The 20,490-nt window shown below is 44.6% G+C and overlaps 1 protein-coding gene and 1 pseudogene across 1 annotated transcript; both read right to left on the bottom strand.

Annotated features, from left to right (window-relative positions):
• Positions 1-5,142: 5,142 nt before the first annotated feature.
• On the bottom strand, positions 5,143-5,868 carry LOC106999723 (large ribosomal subunit protein uL16-like). The gene has a single exon (XM_015145078.3). It carries the CDS (start codon positions 5,719-5,721, stop codon positions 5,275-5,277), a length of 447 nt encoding a protein of 148 aa, XP_015000564.3. The 5' UTR covers positions 5,722-5,868; the 3' UTR covers positions 5,143-5,274.
• LOC114680493 (small nucleolar RNA SNORA70) lies at positions 5,640-5,760 on the bottom strand (annotated as a pseudogene).
• Positions 5,869-20,490: the final 14,622 nt, after the last annotated feature.

The raw sequence follows: 20,490 nt of genomic DNA, 5'->3' as shown, positions 1-20,490 counted from the left end.
CAACCTAACCAACATGGCAAAACCATGTCTCTACTAAAAATATGGAAATTAGCCGGGCGTGGTGGCGCGTGCCTGTAACCCCAGCTACTTGGGAGGCTGAGGCACGAGAATCGCTTGAACCCAAGAGGCGGAGGTTGCACTGAGTCAAGATTGCACCACTGCACTCCAGCCTCGGCCACAGTGAGACTCTCAAAAATAAAGTAAAAATGTTGGGAATGATTTTCGTAACCCTAATAAGCATGGAACAGCTGGGCCTATGTTGCCCCTGAGTGTTGAACACAGAAAGAGCATTTGCTGAGTGAGTATACTGTTCTGGTGAGTCATAGGTAAGCAGGAGATGCCCATGCACCCCGATGTAGCAGGCCCCACGGTAGGTGCGAAGCCTTCTCACCCCTGTGGTTGTGCCATGGAGGCTGTCAGCACAGTGTGTGCTCATGCTGGGCAGCCCCAAGGTGCAGCTGGGGCACCTGGCAGTCCTGGTGCAGTTGTTGATACCTGTCTTAATGGAGTTCTTTGCCCAAGGGTACACCTGTTCTTACCACCTGTTTTTCCCTCAGAGAGTGGTAACCCCTGCTCTTCCTTGAAGCCACCAGCCCCAGCTTGCTGCTGCCAACCCTATGGAGCCTGATCCTTTCTTTGTTGGGGATACCACATCATCTCCCAGCACCCCTCAGCTTGCTTTAATGTGGGAAATAAAATGCGTTTCCTAAGCAAAACACAGAGCCTTCCCTCCAGCTCCTGCTGCAGCCTCGTGGTAGATGCACTGCTGGGATCAGATGGAGAAAGCATGATCAGTAGGCTGGCTTCAACTTTCCTGCCTCAACCATCTCCCCTTCCTGTTAAGGAAAATGTATCGGTGTTGAATTCATCAGATTAGCATAATTCTGATTGAATTTTCTTTTTTTTTTTTTTTTTTTTGAGACCGTCTTACTATGTCACGCAGGCTGGAGTGTAGTGGTACAATCTTGGCTCACAGCAACCCCCACCTCCCAAGTTCAAGTGATTCTCCTGCCTCAAGTGAACCTCCTGAGTAGCTAGGATTACAGGCACGTGCCACCATGCCCGGCTAATTTTTGTATTTTTAGTAGACACGGGGTTTCACCATGTTGGCCAGGCAGGTCTCTAACTCCTGAACCTCAGGTGATCTGCCCACCTCAGCCTCCCAAAGTGCTGGAATTACAGTTATAAGCCACCATGCCCAGCCAATTCTGATTAAAATATTGGCACTAAATTGTCTCTGTTCACAAATTTGAAAAGTCAATGTCCTGAAGTCAAGAGGACAGGGGAAAAATGTCCTTGCATCATTTCTAGTGCTTCCATACAGTTAGGTAGAATGTCGTGACGGAGCACCGAGAAGAGAAAACTGGATATTGTTTAGCTGATCAGATATGACTTGGCAGCAGCTGAAAACAAATAATCATAAATCAACTCGTAGTCATTAGTGTGGTCTAGTGACTCAGTTCAGTGTTGCTGAAGAACCTACTACCTGGGCCAGGTGCTGAGATAGGATAGCTCCTGCCTCATAAAGCAGTGTAAGCAGTGTATTTTAGGTGAGCAGGCTTGTATGGCAGAGACCCTTAGCACCACGTCTGTGAAAACTGCGAGGGTACCTGCCGGGATATGACACCTAAGTCTCAAGATCAGTGTGGGCAAACTCACACAGGATTAACAGCCTGCTGGGTAGAGCTATACAACAGAGTGCAAACTGTAGAGAATAAAGTTGAGGTGGGCAAAGGCTGGAGAAGAGAAGTCTCTGGTGGGGCCAGACACCTGGGACTTGATAGAGTGAGAATCCTGAAGTTTCTTTAGGTTGGGCTTTTTAAAAATTTGGGCACCACTGGCCAGGTGCAGTGGCCCACGCCTGTAATCGCAGCACTTTAGGCCAGGGTGAGTGGATCATGAGGTCAGGGCCTGGCCAACATGGCAAAATCCTGTCTCTACTAAAAATACAAAAAATTAGCTGGGTGTGGTGGCAGGCACCTATAATCCCAGCTACTCAGGAGGCTGAGGCAGGAGAATCGCTTGAATCTGGGAGGCGGAGGTTGCAGTGATTCAAATTTGCACCGTTACACTCTAGCCTAGGAGACAGAGCGAGGCTCTGTCTCAAAAAGAAAAAAAAAATTGGGCACCATTTGGGAGCTAAGGCCATTATTTTCCTCTCTCTTCATGAGATGACCATGGGCAGCTACAGGGTATTTAGCTGTATTCACATTACTGAAGGATAACTTGTACTCTGAATGTGTTTCAATGGGTAAAAAACTGGGTCAAGCATGGTGGCTCACGCCTGTAATCCCAGCACTTTAGGAGGCCGAGGCAGGTAGATCACTTGAGGTCAGAAGTTGGAGACCAGCCAGCCAACATGGTGAAACCCTCTCTCTACTAAAAATAAAAAAATTAGCCAGACATGGTGGCGGGTGCATGTAATCCCAGCTACCAGGGAGGCTGAGGCAGGAGAATTGCTTGAGCCTGGGAAGCAGAGGTTCCAGTGAGCCAAGATTGCACCAGTGCATGCAGTCTCAAAAAAAAAAAAAAAAAAGTAAAAATCTGGGTGATAATCATAGGTACCAGAATTCCAACTTCGTGATCTTATCTGTGGCAAACAAACACCAATCAGTCAAAGATAATAAGCATTTACGCACCAAGTTGTTTCACAAAATGCATTTCCCGCCTCCCCCTCCCACCGCCATATATATCCCTCTGACTTTCGGATTAGGAAAGAATGTTGAGAAAAGCAACACTTACCTGTAACTACACAGATAATAAGCATCAGAGTCAAGGCACAAACCCAGATTGTATAGATCTAAGTTCATTATTGGCTTTGCTGCCTCATGTAGCTTCAGAAGCAGATTGCTCTCTGCAAAGATAAGAAAGCGGCAGGTGCTATTAATGCCTGGACTGATGCAATCTGGGAAAACAAAAACCCCAGAAAATTGTCAAGTGATTTGTGTGCTTGTCATTATCTAGGGCCATGGGGTGTGAGTGTTTCTTTTTATACTATTTGTATGTGCTTTGGGGGTACATATGATATCTGTTACATGTACAGAATGTGTAATGATCAAGCCAGGGTATTTAGGGTATCCATCACCTCAAGCATTTACCACTTCGATGTATGGAAACATTTCAAGTCCTTTCTTCTAGCTATTTTGAAATATACAGTACATTGTTCCTAATGTGAATCATCCTACTCTCCTGTGGAATATTAGGACTTATTCCTTCTAACTACATGTTTGTCTCCATTAATCAACCTCTCTACACTCCCCACACATACCCTTCCCAGCCTCTGGTATCTATCATTCTACTCTACTTCCATGAGATGTTTGTTGTTGTTGTTGTTGTTGTTGTTTTTAACTCCACAGTGGATTACTTCTTTTAAAGAAATCTATGTATGTTTGATTTTCTTTTTTTTTTTTTTTTTTGAGATGGAGTTTCGTTCTTGTTGCCCAGCTGGAGTGCAGTGGCGCGGTCGTGGCTCACTGCAACCTCTGTGTCCCGGATTCAAGTGTTTCTCCTGCCCGAGCCTCCCAAGTAGCTGGGATTACAGGCACCCACAGCCACACCCAGCTAATAAAGAATCTCTGTTGAAGCAGCATTTATCAAATGAGTAATTGGAGCGTGGATGAGAATATGAAAAATCCTGAGTGATAGACTGAGACAATGGGTCTCTTCAAGGACTGTGCCCTCCCATTCCTCCATATTCCCTCCCATCAGTTTTTGTTTTTGTTTTTGTTTTTGTTTAAAGACAAGGTCTGGCTCTGTCACCCAGGCTCGAGTGCAGTGGCACGATCTCGGCTCACTGCAACCTCTGCCTCTCAGGTTCAAGCAGTTCTCCTGCCTCAGCCTCCCAAGTAGCTGAAATTACAGGCACTCACTACCATGCCCAGCTAATTTTTGTGTTTTCAGTAGAGATGGGGTTTCACCATGTTGGCCAAGCTGGTCTCCAACTCCTGACCTCAAGTGATCCACCTGCTTCGGCCTCCCAAAGTGTTGGGATTACAGGTGTGAGCCACCGTGCCCGGCTCCTCCCATCAGTTCTTATGTCTGTCACCCATCCCTCAACAGGGCTTTTCCCCATTCTCACCTGGGGTTCTTATGTTCCCCCAGTTTTGCATGTTCTCCCCACTGAGGTAGGACCCAACCTCTGCCTTCCATTCTACCACCCTCTTGTATCTTTGTGGGTGTCAGTAATATCCTGCATGCCCTTCACTCACTCAGAGGGAGTCTTCTGTTGAAGCCATATGCACAGGTTCAGAGGGACAGATGTGATCAAATTAGAGACAAGGACAGACTGACCAGTAATGCAGGCATGTATAGCCAGTGCCATTCATGGAAAAAAAAAAATCAAGCTGTTTATGACACCCCAGTCAGCACTGGATTCCTACTTACCTTATTTTTAAAATCATGCCCATTTAATTATTTCTCTAATAAACTAGTCAAGCAGGGAAGCAAGGAGGACATGACCAATGTCACTTTTGTGCATGGGCACGGCTTCCTATTTTGTTCCCATGTGAAAGTCTCAGTAAGAAACCAGGGCAGGCCAGGCACGGTGGCTCACGCCTGTAATGCCAGCACTTTGGGAGGCCAAGGCAGGTGGATCACAAGGACAGGAGTCCGAGACCATCCTGGCCAACACGGTGAAACCCCGTCTTGGCAGGAGAATCAAATAGCCACTGCACTCCAGCCTGGGCAACAGGGCGAGACTCCATCAAAAAAAGAAAAAAAAAGAAAAGAAACAAGGGCATGTGCTCTGTAGAGGAGGGAGAACCTTCAAGAAGAGCGCCAGGAGGACTAGAAGATGTTTGTGATGGCTACTGAGCACTCTTCCCCATCTTTGGCACCTCTCTGGTGCTAAACATCTGCACATCTCTCTTTTTCTTTCTCTCTCTTTTTTTTTTTTTTTTAAACATGGACAGGAAGTAGCATTTATTGGTGGGTATTAAGAGGGGGCAGAGGCCAGGTGCAGTGGCTCACACCTGTAATCTGAACGCTTTGGGAGGCCGACGCGGGTAGATCACGAGATCGGGAGTTGAAGACCAGCCTGGCCAACATGGTGAAACCCCGTCTCTCCTAACAATACAAAAAATTAGCCGGGCGTGGTGGCAGGCGCCTGTAATCCCAGCTACTTGGGAGGCAGAGGCAGGAGAATCGCTTGAACCCGGGAGCTGGAGGTTGCAGTGAGCTGAGACCATGCCATTGCATTCCAGCCTGGACAACAGAGCAAGACTCCATCTCAAAAAAAAAAAAGTTTGGGGGAGGGGGGCAGCGCAGTGGAAGCCCTCACCAGTGCAAGACCTGCCACTCGTCCAGAGGGCCATGATTGGGGATGTACTTGACCCTGCAGCCATCTGGGATGAGCTGCTTCTCAGCCACCATGTCTTCACATTCATCCACATTGAACTTGGTAAAGCCCCGCTTCTTGGAGATGTGGATCTTCTGGCAGCCAGGGAACTTGAACTTGGCCCTGCAGAGTGCTTCAATCATATGCTCCTTGTTCTGCAGCTTGGTGCAGATGGACATGATAACTTGGCCAATGTGAACCCTGGCCACAGTGCCCTGGGGCTTTCCAAAGGCACCTTGAATGCCTGTTTGGAGCCTACATTGGGGGTAGTGCAAGGTCAAAGACATGAACATACATTTGAAAGGCCTGTCTCCAAGGACCCGTAGAGCAACCCATATAAGAAACAGGCCATGTACACCACCAAGAAAGCTGCTGTTTGCAGCCATTGCACACTGGGATTAGAACTGCTTTCTTATCAATCGCATCTCCCATTCATTTTTTCTCCCTCTTCCTTTCTTTCCTCTTTTTTTCCCTTTTCATCCCAGTCTAGTCTCTATCATGGCTGAGAACGCCAAGTCATTGCAAAACCCTCCTCATGGGCCACGATGGTCATGAATAGTTCAAAGGATACACAGATTACTAAGAGTACACCCAAATGGTGGTTTAAGCCCCCACAGCAACCAGCTCTGAGTTTCTGAATGTTTTCTTATATATGTCTATTATTTTTCAAGAAGATGCTGATACCCTCAGAGAGAGGAATAGAATCCATGGCGACTTTGGTGCAATGTGAGGGCGGCCATCAAATAACAACCCAAATGAAGAAAAAACTAGATTTGCTTAAGTGTAGGAGAAATTGATTTGGTAGCATAGTGGATTGTTCAAGCTGGTCATAAGGCAGAAAAAAATCAAAACGAATCAAAAATGCAATAGCACAATTATAACACGCCGGGAAGAAGTCCTCTCTGCCTTCAATATTGTCCACATTTCTATTGGATTCCTTTACTCTCATTTTACATCTGCAGAAAAACAGAGAGGCTGTAAAAAGTGCCATGAGGGGCCAGAGACAGTGGCTTACACCTGTAATCCCAGCACTGTGGGAGGCTGAGACAGGAAGATCACTTGAGCCCAGGAGTTTGAGACCAGTCTGGGCACCACAATGAGATCCCAGCATATATATATAACATATATTTATATAAAATAACTATATATAATATATAAATATAAATTATATAATATATAAATACATTTATATATTATATATATATATAACTGCCATGAGGAAGAAATTGAAAGAATATTTTTAAATCTGGAAGGACAAAGACCAAGAGACAAGCAAGTTGCTGGTCATCAGTATTATGTTATAAGCATGAATCTCCATTGCAAACTCAAAGATTCTAGAAATTACAGTTTTCCTCCCATTAAATTGCTGAGCTACCAAGCTTCTGAGATCATGGGAAATCCATACCCTGTCTGCAATGCTTCTTTCTTTCCAGAAATATTCATGTACCTCAGAGTCACACAGATCAACACTCCCCAGCCATCCTGTACACACCATTTAACCACTAAGCTGCTGGTCTCCTGGGCACCTTTTCTGGCCCCTGCCCCATCTGTCACCCTTTGTGCCTAATATGGAATGCAGGAAGCTTACTGAAGTGTCAAAGGCCCAGACACTGGGTGACAGCACAAGACCTTGTCACTAAAAAAAAAAAAAATGCATTTCAAAGCAAGCTTCAGATACCAGTAAGGTTCTTCTATTAACTTGTGCTGCTAACTTCTCTTTTTGTGAGTTAACTGAGGATGACTAGAAATCCGCCTTGAATATGAAGATGAGCAGATAACTTGCTGACAGATTTTTGAAGAGTAGCTGTGACTTCAGGATGGTTTCAGGAATAACTCAGGTATATGGCTGGGTGTAGTGGCTCCCAACTGTAATCCCAGCATTTTGGGAGGCCAAGGTGAGAGGATCACTTGAGCCCAGGAGTTAGAGACCAGCTTGGGCAACATAGTGAGACCCCCATGCCTGCAAAAAATTTAAACAAAGGTGAGCTGGATGTGGTGGCGTGGGCCCGTGGACCCAGCTACTCAGGAGGCTGAGATGGGAGAACTGATTGAGCTCAGGAGGTCGAGCCTACAGTGAGCTATGATCGCACCACTGCACTCCAGCCTGGGCAAAAAAGTGAGACCCTTTCTCAAAAAAAAAAAAAAAAAAAAAAAGGAGTAACTCAGTTATGAAATAATTTCATACTTATTTATTTATTATTTGGCATGGGGGGATGGAGTTTCGCTCTTGTCATCCAGGCTGGAGTACAATGGCTCAATCTCAGCTCACTGCAACCTCCGCCTCCTAGGTTCAAGCAATTCTCCTCCCAGAGCCTCCAGAGTAGCTGGGATTACAGGCACCTGCCACCGCGCCCAGCTAATTTTTGTATTTTTAGTAGAGACAGGGTTTCATGATGTTGGCCAGGCTGGTCTCGAACTGACCTCAGGTGATCCACCCATCTTGGCCTCCCAAAGTGCTGGGATTATAGCCGTGAGCCACCGCACACAGCCCATTTCATATTTAAAATGTGGTTGCAGTGGCAAAGAGTTGACTGCCTCACTTAGCTTTTCTTTTTTCTTTTTTTTCTTTTTTTTTCTTTGAGACACGGTCTGATATGGTTTGGCTGCTCCCCCACCCAAAATCTCATCTTAATTTGTAATCCCTATAATCCCCATAATCCCCGTGTGTCAAGGGCAGGACCCAGTGGAGGTAATTGGATCATGGGGGTGGTTCCCCCATGCTGTTCTCATGATAGTGAGTCTCACGAGATCTGACGGTTGTTTAAGCGTCTGGCATTTCCCATGCTTGCACTCACTCTGTCGGTCCTGCCATCCTGTGAAGAAGGTGCCTGCTTCTCCTTTGCCTCCTGCCATGATTGTAAGTTTCCTGGGGCCTCCCCAGCAATGCAGAACTGTGTCAATTAAACTTCTTTCCTTTATAAATAACTCAGTCTCAGGTATTTCTTCATAGCAGCATGAGAACAGAGTAACACAGGGTCTCAGTCTGTCACCTAGACTCTGTAGTGCAGTGGCACAGTCATGGCTCACTGCAGCCTCAACCTTCTGGGCTCAGGTGATTCTCGCACCTCAGCCTCCCAAGTAGCTGGGACTACAGGTTTGTACCACCACAACTAGCAAATTTTTTTTTTTTTTAATAGAGACAGGGTCTTGCCATGTTGCCCAGGCTGGGCTCAAGCAATTCACTTGCCTCGGCCTCCCAAAGTGCTGGGATTACTGGCGTGAGCCACCACGCCTGGCCCTCATTTAACTTTTAAACTTGATAAATTGTATGTTGTATGTCAAGGCAAAATGAAAGACAGAGAGAGGCGGCAGAGGCAAGCATCAGGAGGGTAGAACACCCTCCCCTTATCACACATATTAACATTTCTTGCACAATTACCCAGTGAATATTCTCGTTTTGGACTTTTTCCACACCCTAAATTTAGTGAGCTAGAATTATCTTTATTTCTCTTTTTTTTTTTTTTTTCCTAAGTCACTGTGTTTTAGGATAGAATTATCTTTGAAGCACCACTTTAAGCAACCTTTTTGAAAGAAAGAATGCTGACAAGGAGATCTGTGTTTCCTTGTGGTTAGAATGCAATATCCTTAACTTCATCATTCTGCCAAGAAGCCGAGTCTCTATATGCTGACAATAGAGCAAAGACAGTAATCCAACACATTCATTACAGGTTTGTAAGATTTAAAAATTTATACATTCAGATTGGAAAACATGAGAAACAGACTTGCTGCCAGACCATTAATTCCAGGCATCTCTGCATTCTGTGTTCTGGAAGCTGTGCACATTGAATTGAATAACGGCCTGAAACATGCCAGGGGTTTTCATTATCTAAAGAAGTCCATGTCGAGCCTTTTTATGACTAAAACACTCTCTAAAATGATACTTAAGGAGTTTTTTACCTAATTTACAGACTTTAAAACACAAAGATATGTACATAAAATGCTTTTCTTTAAGTGAGACGTGCCTACAGAATAAAACAATTAGAAGTAATTTCTTTGGTTTTCTTCTTCTTATTATTTTTTAGTGGAGATGGGGGCCTCAATTTTTTGCCTAGGCTGGTGTCAAACTCCTGATCTCAAGTGATGCTCCTGCCTAGGACTCCCAGATTGCTGGGATTACAGGCATAAGCCTTTGCTCCTGGCCTAGAAGTAATTTATTTAAAGTCTTGTTTACAAAGAGAAATGCATGAAGCACGTACAGAGGAAGAAAGAACACTTCCAAGTGAATAGTTTTTGTTCCTAGTATTTGAGAAACAAAAGGTTCACTGGCAAGAGTCAGTGATGAAATGTGGCTGTGTTTTGGGAAAACATGGGATATTTCCCTTCCATGCCTCATTATGAGATTAATTTGTAGTGTGGAATAAACAAAGCTAGCCCTGGAATTCAAAGAATGGGTTTTAAACCCAGCTCTGCCTCTAATTAGCTGGGAGAACTCAGTCTGTTCCTTTATCTCTCTAAGCCTCATTTTTCTCCTCTATAAAATGGAGATATAGTAACTGCCTCAGAGTGTGATTAAGAAGAGTACATAAAAGAGTATATATGAAAGACTCGAAGTCATGCTAATTATAAGCTATTTTTGTTTCTAAAGTCACAGGGGGCAGGGTGCAGTGGTTCACACCTGTAATCTCAGCACCTTGGGAGGCTGAGGCAGGTGGATCACGAGGTCAGGAGATCAAGATCATCCTGGCCAATATGGTGAAACCCCGTCTCTACTGAAAATACAAAAACTAGCCAGGCGTGGTGGCATGCGCCTGCAGTCCCAGCTACTCAGGAGGCTGAGGCAGGAGAATGACCTGAATCCGGGCAGCAGAGGTTGCAGTGAGCCAAGATTGCGCCACTGCACTCCAGCCTGGGTGATAAAGCGAGACTCCATCTAAAAAAAAAATGAATCAATAAAATAAAATAAAATAAAATAAAGTCATAGGAAGCCATGCAACTAAACAAGGGGACTAAATGAAAAGTCTGTAAGAAATAAGTTTGTGTGTATTCCTCACCTGCCAGTATCCCAACTAATACAGCTGTCCCTTATTGAGCCTGTACTAATGCACAAGCACTGCATTCCAGGTTTGCTTTCTCTCACTGGGCAGAGCTGATGCCCACTGAATATACAATTTGTAGAGAAGTCTGATGTGGATGATTGTACTTAGAGTCAAACTTCTCAAATTTATTAAAAGACCAACACATATTGAGTGCCTACATGCCAATCATTATGCCAATGAGCAAGACCAAAATGGCTCCTACTCCCAAGATGTTTACAGTCTAATGGGGGAGATGAAGCCTAAACAAGCATATTGATATTACAGGGACCAACCATTGTGAGGTATCCAGTGACTACCTTCGTAAAACCAGAGGAGAGGGATGGACAACGAAGGTCTTCCTGAGCAAGAGATGTTTAAGCTCAGATCACAAGAATGACAAGAGGTAGGGAAAGGCCAGACAGAAGAGTGTATGTAAGAAATTGAGGACCGGGGCTGGTGGCTCATGCCTGTAATCCCAGCACTTTGGGAGGCCAGTGGTCAGATCACCTGAGGTCAGGACTTCAAGACCAGCCTGGCCAACATGGCAAAACCCCGTCTCTACTAAAAATACAAAAAAATTAGCCAGGCGTGGTGGCGGGCGCCTGTAGTCCCAGCAACTCGGGAGGCTGAGGCAGGAGAATCACTTGAACCTGGGAGGCAGAGGTTGCAGTCAGCTGAGATGGCACCACTGCACTCCATTCTGGATAACAAGAGCGAAACTTCCTCTCACAAAAAAAGAAAAGAAAAGAAATTGCGACAAAATAGAGCTTGGGCTGTTGGCGAACACATCCCATGTAATTAAGCTTAGTGAGAGATGGGGAAGGGAGGTACAAAGTGAGGTCAAAGAGACACAGGAGCAGATCAGGGAGGGCCTAGTAGCCATGTTAGGGAATTCTAACTTATAATGGGACTGAAGCAGAAAAGTGACATTATCTGGGTTAAGTTTTTATTGGAAATGGAATTGTATACAAGAATGGAAAAGAGGCCGGGCACGGTGGCTCATGCCTGTGATCCTAGCACTTTGGAAGGCCGAGGCAGAAGGATTGCTTGAGGTCAGAAGTTCAAGACCAGCCTGGGCAACATGGCAAAACCCCATCTCTATTAAAAAAAAAAAAATATATATATATATATATAAAATACAAAAAATTAGCCAGGCATTGGGCTGTGTGCCTATAGTCCTAGCTACCCAGGAGGCTAAGGTAGGAGGATCGCGTGAGCCCAGGAGGTCAAGGCTGCAGTGAGCCATGATTGCGCCACTGCACTCTAGCTTGGACAACAGAGTTGTTATCAGTGGAAGGTATTTGAGTCACATGGCACCAAAATATATTAGACAAGGCTAATTTGTAGGGGTCTGCAGCAACCTCAGATCTTGCTTCCTCAGAAGAAGGAATTCAACCGAGGGACCTAAGGCAGAAGGAGAAACCAAGGCAAGTTTTAGAGCAGGAGTGAATGTTTATTGAAGAGCTTTAGAGCAGGAATAAAAGGAAGGAAAGAACATATACTTGGACGAGGAGCAAGTGTGTGACTTGAAAAACAAGTGTGAGGTTTGACCTTTTGACTTGGGGTTTTATACGTTGGCATGCTTCTGGGCTCTTGTTACTTCTTCCCTGATTCTTCCCTTGGGGTGGGCTGTCTCCAGGCACATTCCTGAACCTACTTGCCTAACCCCTGAGGCCTTCTCAAGAAGCCAATGATCACATTTCAGGTGTTTTCTATTTGTTAGGATCCTGCCTTTCCCTGGCACCGGCTGTGACCAATTATTATTTTAGAACGACACTTAACTGCCTGGCCATCACCTGATGGTTGCCTGACATTCCTGATATTTGTGTGTGTTGGGCGGAGCCCTCTCCTGCCCTGCTCATGCGTGACCAGCTAACTACTGTAACAAAGTGAGACTTTGTTTCAGAAAAAAAAAAAAAAAAAAAAAAAAAAGAATGCACCGAGCAGGGCGGCGGGCGTGGTATCTCATGCTTGTAATCCCAGCACTTTGGAAGGTCCGGGTAGGCCGATCACCTCAGGTCGGGAGTTCGAAACCAGCCTGGCCAACATGGTGAAACCCCATGTCTACTAAAAATAAAAAAAATTAGCCAGGTGTGTGGTGCGCACCTGTAATCCCAGCTACTCGGGAGGCTGAGGCACGAGAAGTGCTTAAACCCAGGAGGCAGAGGTTGCACTGAGTCGAGAGTGTACCACTTCACTCCACTGAATTTGGCAATGAGGAGGCTACTGGGGGCCTGAGAAAAAGCAGTTTTGCTGGATTCGTGGGGTGAAGGAAAAATTGAGTGTGTTGAAAAATGAATAAGCTGGATACACTGGCTCATGCCTGTAATCCCAGCACTTTAGGAGGCTGAGGAAGGAGGATCACTTGAGACCAGGAATTCAAGATCAGCCTGGGCAACACAGCAAGACCCCATCTCTACAAAGGAAAATAATAATAAATGAGAAGAGACAAGCCATTCCTAGAAGATTGAAAAGAAACAAAAATGCATATAAACATATATCAAGTTCCTCACATAGCCATTGTATAAGTCAGAATTTTCCAGATAGGTAGATAAAAGGGGATTTATTAGGGGAACTGGTTCACATGACTGGATGCTGAGAAGCCCCATGATATACTATCTGCAAGCTGGAGAACCAGGGAAGCCAGTGGCCTAATTCAGTCTGAGTCCGAAGGCCTGAGAACCTGTGGGCCCCTGGTCTGTGGGTCCCAGAGTCTGAAGGTCTGAGAACCTAGAGTTCATATGTCCAAAGGCAGAAGAAAATGGATGTCCCAGCTCCAGAAGACAGAGTGAATTAGACTTTCCTCTGTCTTGTTAGTCTATCCAGGCCTTCAACAAATTAGATGATGCCTGCTCACATCAGGCAGCTCTTCCTTACTCAATCAGTGAGTCAAATGCCAATCTCTTCCAGAAACACCCTCACAGACATAACCAGAAATAATGCTTTTACCAGCTATCTGGGTATTCCTTGACCCAGTTGAGTCGAAACCTAAAATGAATATCACGGCCATATAGAAAAGAAGCCTATTTCAAGTGACTTGAAACATAGCATTTGATTGAAATTATTATTATTATTTAAGACAGGGTCTCACTCTGTCACTCAGACTGGAGTGCAGTGGCCCAATCATGGGTCAAGCAGCCTCAACCTCCTGGGCTCAAGTGATCCTCCTGCCTCAACCTCCCACGTAGTTGGGACTATAGGTATGTGCCATCTCACCTGGCTAATTTTACTTTTTGTAGAGATGGTGAGGGTGGTCTAGCTATGTTGCTCAGGCTGGTCTCAAACACCTGGCCTCAAGCAATCTTCCTGCCTTCACCTTCCAAAGTGCCGTGATTACAGGCGAGAGCCACCATGCCCAGGTGATTGCAGTTATTTACTCGGCATACCCTAAAGACAAAAGGAAATAGCAAAGAAGTCTTAAATTATATTCAATAATCTTACGGGTTTTTTTTTCTTTCTTTCTTTCTTTGAGACGGAGTCTCTTTCTGTCACCCAGGCTGGAGTGCAGTGGTGCGATCTTGGCTCACTGCAACCTCTGCCTCCTGTGTTCAACTGATTCTCCTGCCTCAGCCTCCCAAGTAGCTGGGACTACAGGCACATGCCATCATACCTGGCTAATTTTTGTATTTTTAGTAAGGTGGGGTTTCACCAATGTTTGCCAGGCTGGTCTCTAACTCCTTACCTCAGGTAATCTGCCCACCTCAGCCTCCCAAAATGCTGGGATTACAGACGTTAGCCACCACACCCAGGTAATCTTATGTTTAGTAATAACAACATTGCTATTTTAATACCTTTATGTGTATATTTTAGAATAAAGCAAGTAATTACATTAATGTTATTATGAATCGAGATTTTTGGCCGGGCACGGTGGCTCATGCCTGTAATCCCAGCACTTTGGGAGGCCAAGGTGGGCGGATCACAAGGTCAAGAGACCGACACCGGCCGGACGCGGTGGCTCACGCCTGTAATCCCAGCACTTTGGAAGGCGGAGGCGGGCGGATCACGAGGTCAGGAGATCGAGACTATCCTGGCGAACACGGAGAAACCCCGTCTCTACTGAAAACACAAAAAAATTAGCCGGCGTGGTGGCGGGTGCCTGTAGTCCCAGCTACTCGGGAGGCTGAGGCAGGAGAATGGCGTGAACCCGGGAGGCGGAGCTTGCAGTGAGCCGAGATCACGCCACTGCACTCCAGCCTGGGCGACAGAGCGAGACTCCGTCTCAAAAAAAAAAAAAAAAAAAGATCGAGATCATCTTGGCCAACGTGGTGAAACCCCGTCTCTACTAAAAATACAAAAAAAAAATTAGCTGGGCGTGGTAGCACGCACTTGTAATCCCAGCTACTTGGGAGGCTGAGGCAGGAGAATAGCTTGAACTTGGGAGGCAGAGGTTTCAGTGAGCCGAGATCGTGTCATTGCCTTCCAGCCTGGTAAGTAAAAGAGAGGAGAGATACAAGTCTCATTTTAAAGAAGTATAAGCCTGAAATCTTAAATCTGAATTGGATATATTAATACAGATTTATTATTTTTTTCTGCTTTTAAAGAGTATATGTTTCCTAGATGTGTCGTCCACTGAGACCTAGAAAACTAAAATTAATACAAACCCAAGAGCAATGGCATCTCACTCTTCAAAGTGTAGCCCTTAAACAACCTTTCTCCTTACAAGGAATTGGGGCTCTTTGGAGACAGTGGTTGCTTCAATCTTGCCATTCTAGAAAGGAAGGAAGCAATCCACGACTACTGGGTCATGTTAATAGGGCACAGAAGCCAAAATGAAAAGACCCCCATTGGCAAAAGATGGGACGATTTGAGTATAACAAGAATAATTACAATGGAATACAACTCATTACATGTATAAAATTCCTTAAGATCATATAAAACTAGTAAGAACAGGCTGGGTGTAATGGCTCATGCCTCCCAAATCTCAGCACTTTGGGAGGCTGAAGTAGGAGGATTGCTTGAGTCCAGGAGTTAGCTGACCAGTCTGGGCAACATATTAAGACCCTGTCTCCACAAAAATAAAAATAAATAAAATAAAATAAAAACTAACAAGAACAACAACCAAATATCAGGTATTCATTGACGGGCGCTAAGGCACTAAATTCATTATTCTAAAACCTGGTTAATGAAAGGAAAATATCAAGCATTTATCCTGCTTTTGCTGTGCAAGTTGTATTCAGGGTGATCAGATAACTGGTTGCTGGGGGAAAGTTCTATTTAAAGCAGAGTTCCAGGTAAAGATGCAAAAGGAAATAACAGAATTAGGAAATTGCCATTTTGTAACTCTAATAAAGTAATAAAATTAAGCAGTGATTATTCATGGCTCCTGTAGCCACCAGGGGAAAGATTGATGGAGACTTTTGTAATAGATCAATCTGTCTTATCATTAGTAAAAGTGGGACAATCAGACATCACATGCCTCCTGCGATACAGTAAGAAGTATACAGCCCCACCCCAAAGGCTGATCCTAAATTTCATTTTATCTCTAGATCCAACCACCCCTTTCCAGGAAATGGGTTAGATAGAGGAATAAATTAACAATAACATCAAGAGCGCCTGTAATCGCAGCTCTTTGGGAGGCCAAGGCAGGTGGATCACTTGTGGCCAGGCTAGCCAACATAGTGAAACTCTGTCTCTACTAAAAATACAAAAAAGTAGTCAGGAGTGGTGGTGCATGCCTATAGTCCCAGCTACTCAAGAGGCTGAAGTGTGAGAATTGTTTGAACCCGGGAGGTGAAGATTGCAGTAAGCCGGTATCGTGCTACTGTACTCCAGCCTTGGCGACAGAGCGAAACTCCACCTCAAAAAATAAATAAATGGCCGAATGCGGTGGCTCACGCCTGTAATGCCAGCACTTTGGGAGGCCAAGGTGGGAGAATCACCTGAGGTCAGGAGTTCGAGACTAGCCTGGTCAATATGGTGAAACCCCATCTCTACTAAAAATACAAAAAATAGCCGGGCATGGTGGTGTTTGCCTGTCATCCCAGCTACTCGGGAGGCTGAGGCAGGAGAATCCCTTGAACCCAGGAGATGGAGGTTGCAGTGAGCCAAGATTGTGCCATTGCACTACAGCCTGGGCAACAAGAGCGAAACTCTGTCTCAAAAAAAGTTTATATATAAATAAATAAATAAATAAATAAATAATAACATCAAGAGGAAGCAATCTGCCAATCTAGAGTTTCAGACATTTTACAGGACACATGGCTTTACTTCTTCAACAAATAAATGGCATTTCTTAAAACAGAGGGGGACTTTATAAAGTTTTTGAAACTTAAGAAACATTCCAGGGCCAGGCTCAGTAGCTCATGTCTGTAATCTCAACACTTTGGGAGGCCGAGGCAGGAGGATCCCTTGAACCTGGGGGTTCAAGACCAGCCTGGGTAATGTAGTGAGACTCCATCTCTGTTTTTAAAATAATTTTAAAAAGAAATATTCCAGGATAACTCTAATTTCCAAAAAATAAAAATAAAAAAAGAGAGAAACTAAAACTTAAGAAACATGCTCAAGTAATAAAAAATTTTTAAAGTTGAGTGGATAATTGGGGACAACAGGTGTGGATTTGTTGTCTTTTTTTGTTTTTTAGAGGGTCTTACTCTGTCACCCAGGCTGGAGTGCAGTGGCATGATCATGGCTCACTGCAGCCTTTAACTCTTGGTGTCAAGTGATCCTCCCACCCTAGCCTACCAATTAGCTGGGACTACAGGTGTGCAGCACCATGCACAGCGAATATTTTTTACTTTGTAGAGATGGGGGTCTCCCTGATTACCAGATTGGTCTTGAACTCCTGGGCTCAAACAATCCTTCTCCTTTGGCCTCCCAGAGCACTGCAATTATAGGCATGAGGCACTGAGCCCAGCCTGTTTTTGTTTTAAGACATTTTGCTGAGCAGAGAAATAGCAATTGCTGGAGAGAAATATGGCACATAGAACATTTCAACAATGAAATTGAACATTTTGGAGCACTAAAGTAAAAAAGAGTGGTCTTATCATTTGAGTAAGATGTTCTTAGATAATGTACTACCTACCCTAAATACTTGTAAAAATATTCTTTTTTTTTTTTTTTTTTTTTTTTTTTTTTTTTTTGAGACGGAGTCTCATTCTATTGCTCAGGCTGGAGTGCAATGGCACGATCTCAGCTCCCTGTAAACTTCGCCTCCCAGGTTCAAGCAATTCTCCTGCTTCAGCCTCCTGAGTAGCTGGGATTACAGGCACGCACCACCATGCCTGGCTAATTTTTGTATTTTTAGTAGAGATGGGGTTTCACCAATGTTGGCCTCGAACTCCTGACCTCATGATCCACGCGCCTCAGCCTCCCAAAGTGCTGGGGTTACAAGCGTGAGCCACCGCACCCAGCTAAATACTTGTAAAAATATTAAACTGAAAGAATATAGTGGTTGCCTCATTCTTGGCAGGCATTCAAGGATGATAAATATTGTAATATTATTTTTCCATTTGGCCTATAATCAGAAAAGTAGCTCTGCTACAAGCAGTAATTATCTTACAATGTGTTTCTTTATTTTTTTATTTTTTGAGACTGAGTCTTGCTCTGTCGCCCTGGCTGGAGTTCAATGGCACAATCTCGGCTCACTGCAACCTCCGCCTCCCGGGTTCAAGTGAATCTCCTGCCTCAGCCTCCCAAGTAGCTGTGATTACAGGTGTGTGCCACCACACCTGGCTAATTTTTATATTTTTAATAGAGACAGGGTTTCACCATGTTGGTCAGGCTGGTCTCGAACTCCTGACCTCGTGATCGGTCTCCCTTGGCCTCTCAAAGTGCTGGGATTACAGGTGTGAGGCACTGCGGCCAGCCCTTATAGCGTGTTTCAAACTCCTATTATTAACCATGTTTAGACCACATGAACCTTGAAAGCTGTGGTTGGTATATTTGTCACGCTTCAATTTCATCAGTTTGTTACTCTTAGAATGAAGGGGAGTAAATACTTCCTTTTTTACTTTCTCTCACTTTTGTTTATCCTTATGAAGAAATCTTCATCTAAAATTGTTGATCGTATGGTCTTTGGAAAGCTAAGAGGTATTGCTTACCATTTAGTCATCAATTCCCAGGAATTTATTTCAGCCTTCCATTTCTGTTGGCCAGGCTGGTCTCGAACTCCTGACCTCAAGTGATCCACCCACCTCGGCCTCCCAAAATGCTGGAATTACAGGTGTGAGCCACCACACCTGGCTCACAAATCTTACACTCACCATTTAACAATACCTTATGGAAACCTCTCCTTGACATCTGGCTTAGCTCCATGTCATTCTTAAACAAACAAACAAACAACAACAACAAAGAAAAATGGCTGGAGAATTCCCCAGTGTGGATGTGCCACTGATGAGCAAGCTTCCACTGTTTTGACGTTTCTGCATTATGAATAGGGATGTGATAAACCTACTTCTTTATCTTTATGGTCTTGAATCCATATCCTTACATATGGTTATTTGCATTTGCTAATTACAGGAGAGTTGCCATTGAATTTATTCTTTTTAAGAGATGTTGCTTCCCAAAACCTTGAGAAAGAAAGTCAAGACAAGGAAGGCAAACTTGGACAGAAATGCCTACTCCATGAATTTTTTTTTTTTTTTTTTTTTTTTAGACAGAGCCTCACTCTATCGCCCAGGCTGGAGTATAGTGGTGTGATCTCGGCTCACAGCAACCTTTGCCTCCCAGGTTCAAGCAATTCTCCTGCTTCAGCCTCCCAAGTAGCTGGGACTACAGGCACCCGCCATCATACCTGGCTAATTTTTGTATTTTTAGTAGAGACAGGGTTTCACCATGTTGGCCAAGGTGGTCTCAAACTTCTGACCTCAAGCAATCTGCCTGTCTCGGTCTCCCAAAGTGCTGGGATTATAGGTGTGAGCCACCCTGCCCAGCCCCTACTCCGTGAGTTTAAATTGTGAGGACTCAATGAGGACATAGGTACAGTGTAAAGACCAACCTGGTTGATAATATTTGTTGTTCTCCTAAAGACTGTGGGCTCCTCTAGGCCACCAGCTGGGCCTCTGATGAGTGCCATTTATGTGGTACACAGTGAGAGTGATGTTCCAGGATTGTGTAACTGAAAGGTGACTGACTCCAAAGCCGTGAAAAGCACAGGCTTTGGAGTCAACAGACTGAAGTGTAAGTTGCAGCTCTACCACTTTCTGCTGTGAGATCTTGGGCGAGTTACTCAACTTCTCAGAAATTCAGTTTCCTCCTCTGCAAGATGGAGATAATGATACCAGTCTGAGAGGGTTGCCTTGAGGAGGAAGTGCATGTAAGGCCCTCAGCAGAGCGCCTGGCGCTTGTTAAATGTGATGGGTTCTTTATCGGATGTCTTCCTTACAGTTCTTTCCAGCTGTGCATCATTGTTTCCCCTCATCAGATGAAAACCTATTGAATGCAGGAACTGTATCTAATTCATCTTTGCATCTTTACATATCCAGTCCTTAACATGGTTTTTCCTCCTACCAACTACCTCCACGTCTTTTGCTCTGTTAAATAAGCATTGATTGAAATAAGAGCAATAACAACAATATTTTTGTTTTGTTTTGTTTTGAGACAGCAACCTGCTCTGTTACCCAGGCTGGAGTACAGTGGTGTGATTACAGCTCATTGCAGCCTTGACCTCCTGGGCTCAAACAATCCTCCCGCCACAGCCTCCCAAGTAGCTGGGACCACAGGCATGTGCCACTAATGCCCGGCTAATTTTTTTATTCTTAGTAGGGACGAGGTCTCACTATGTTGCCCAGGCTGGTCTCAAACTCCTGAGCTCAAGTGATCCTCCCACCTCAGCTTCCTAAAGTGCTGGGCTTACAGGCATGAGCCACTGTGCCTAGCTAATAACAACAATTTTTATTATGGGCAATTTCAGAGTTACACTAAAGAAGTGAGATTAACATAGAGGACATCTGTGATCCATCACCCAGCTTCTACAATTGTCAAGATGTTGATGATCTTTTTCATCTAGCTTTTGACCACTCCTTTACCACCATCCCCTGTCAAGGAAAATTTTATTTTTCAAGTTTTTAAACTTTTTATTTGCCTACTTTAAAAACTGAGCCAGGCGCGGTGGCTCATGCCTGTAATCCCAGCACCTTGAGAGGCCGAGGCAGGAGGATCGCCTGAGGTCAGGGGTTCAAGACTAGCCTGGCCAACATGGTG

This window comes from Macaca mulatta, chromosome 8 (assembly GCF_049350105.2).
Source record: "Macaca mulatta isolate MMU2019108-1 chromosome 8, T2T-MMU8v2.0, whole genome shotgun sequence".
In the NCBI taxonomy this organism is placed as follows: Eukaryota; Metazoa; Chordata; class Mammalia; order Primates; family Cercopithecidae; genus Macaca; species Macaca mulatta.
This window is presented reverse-complemented; position numbering and strand designations above follow the sequence as displayed.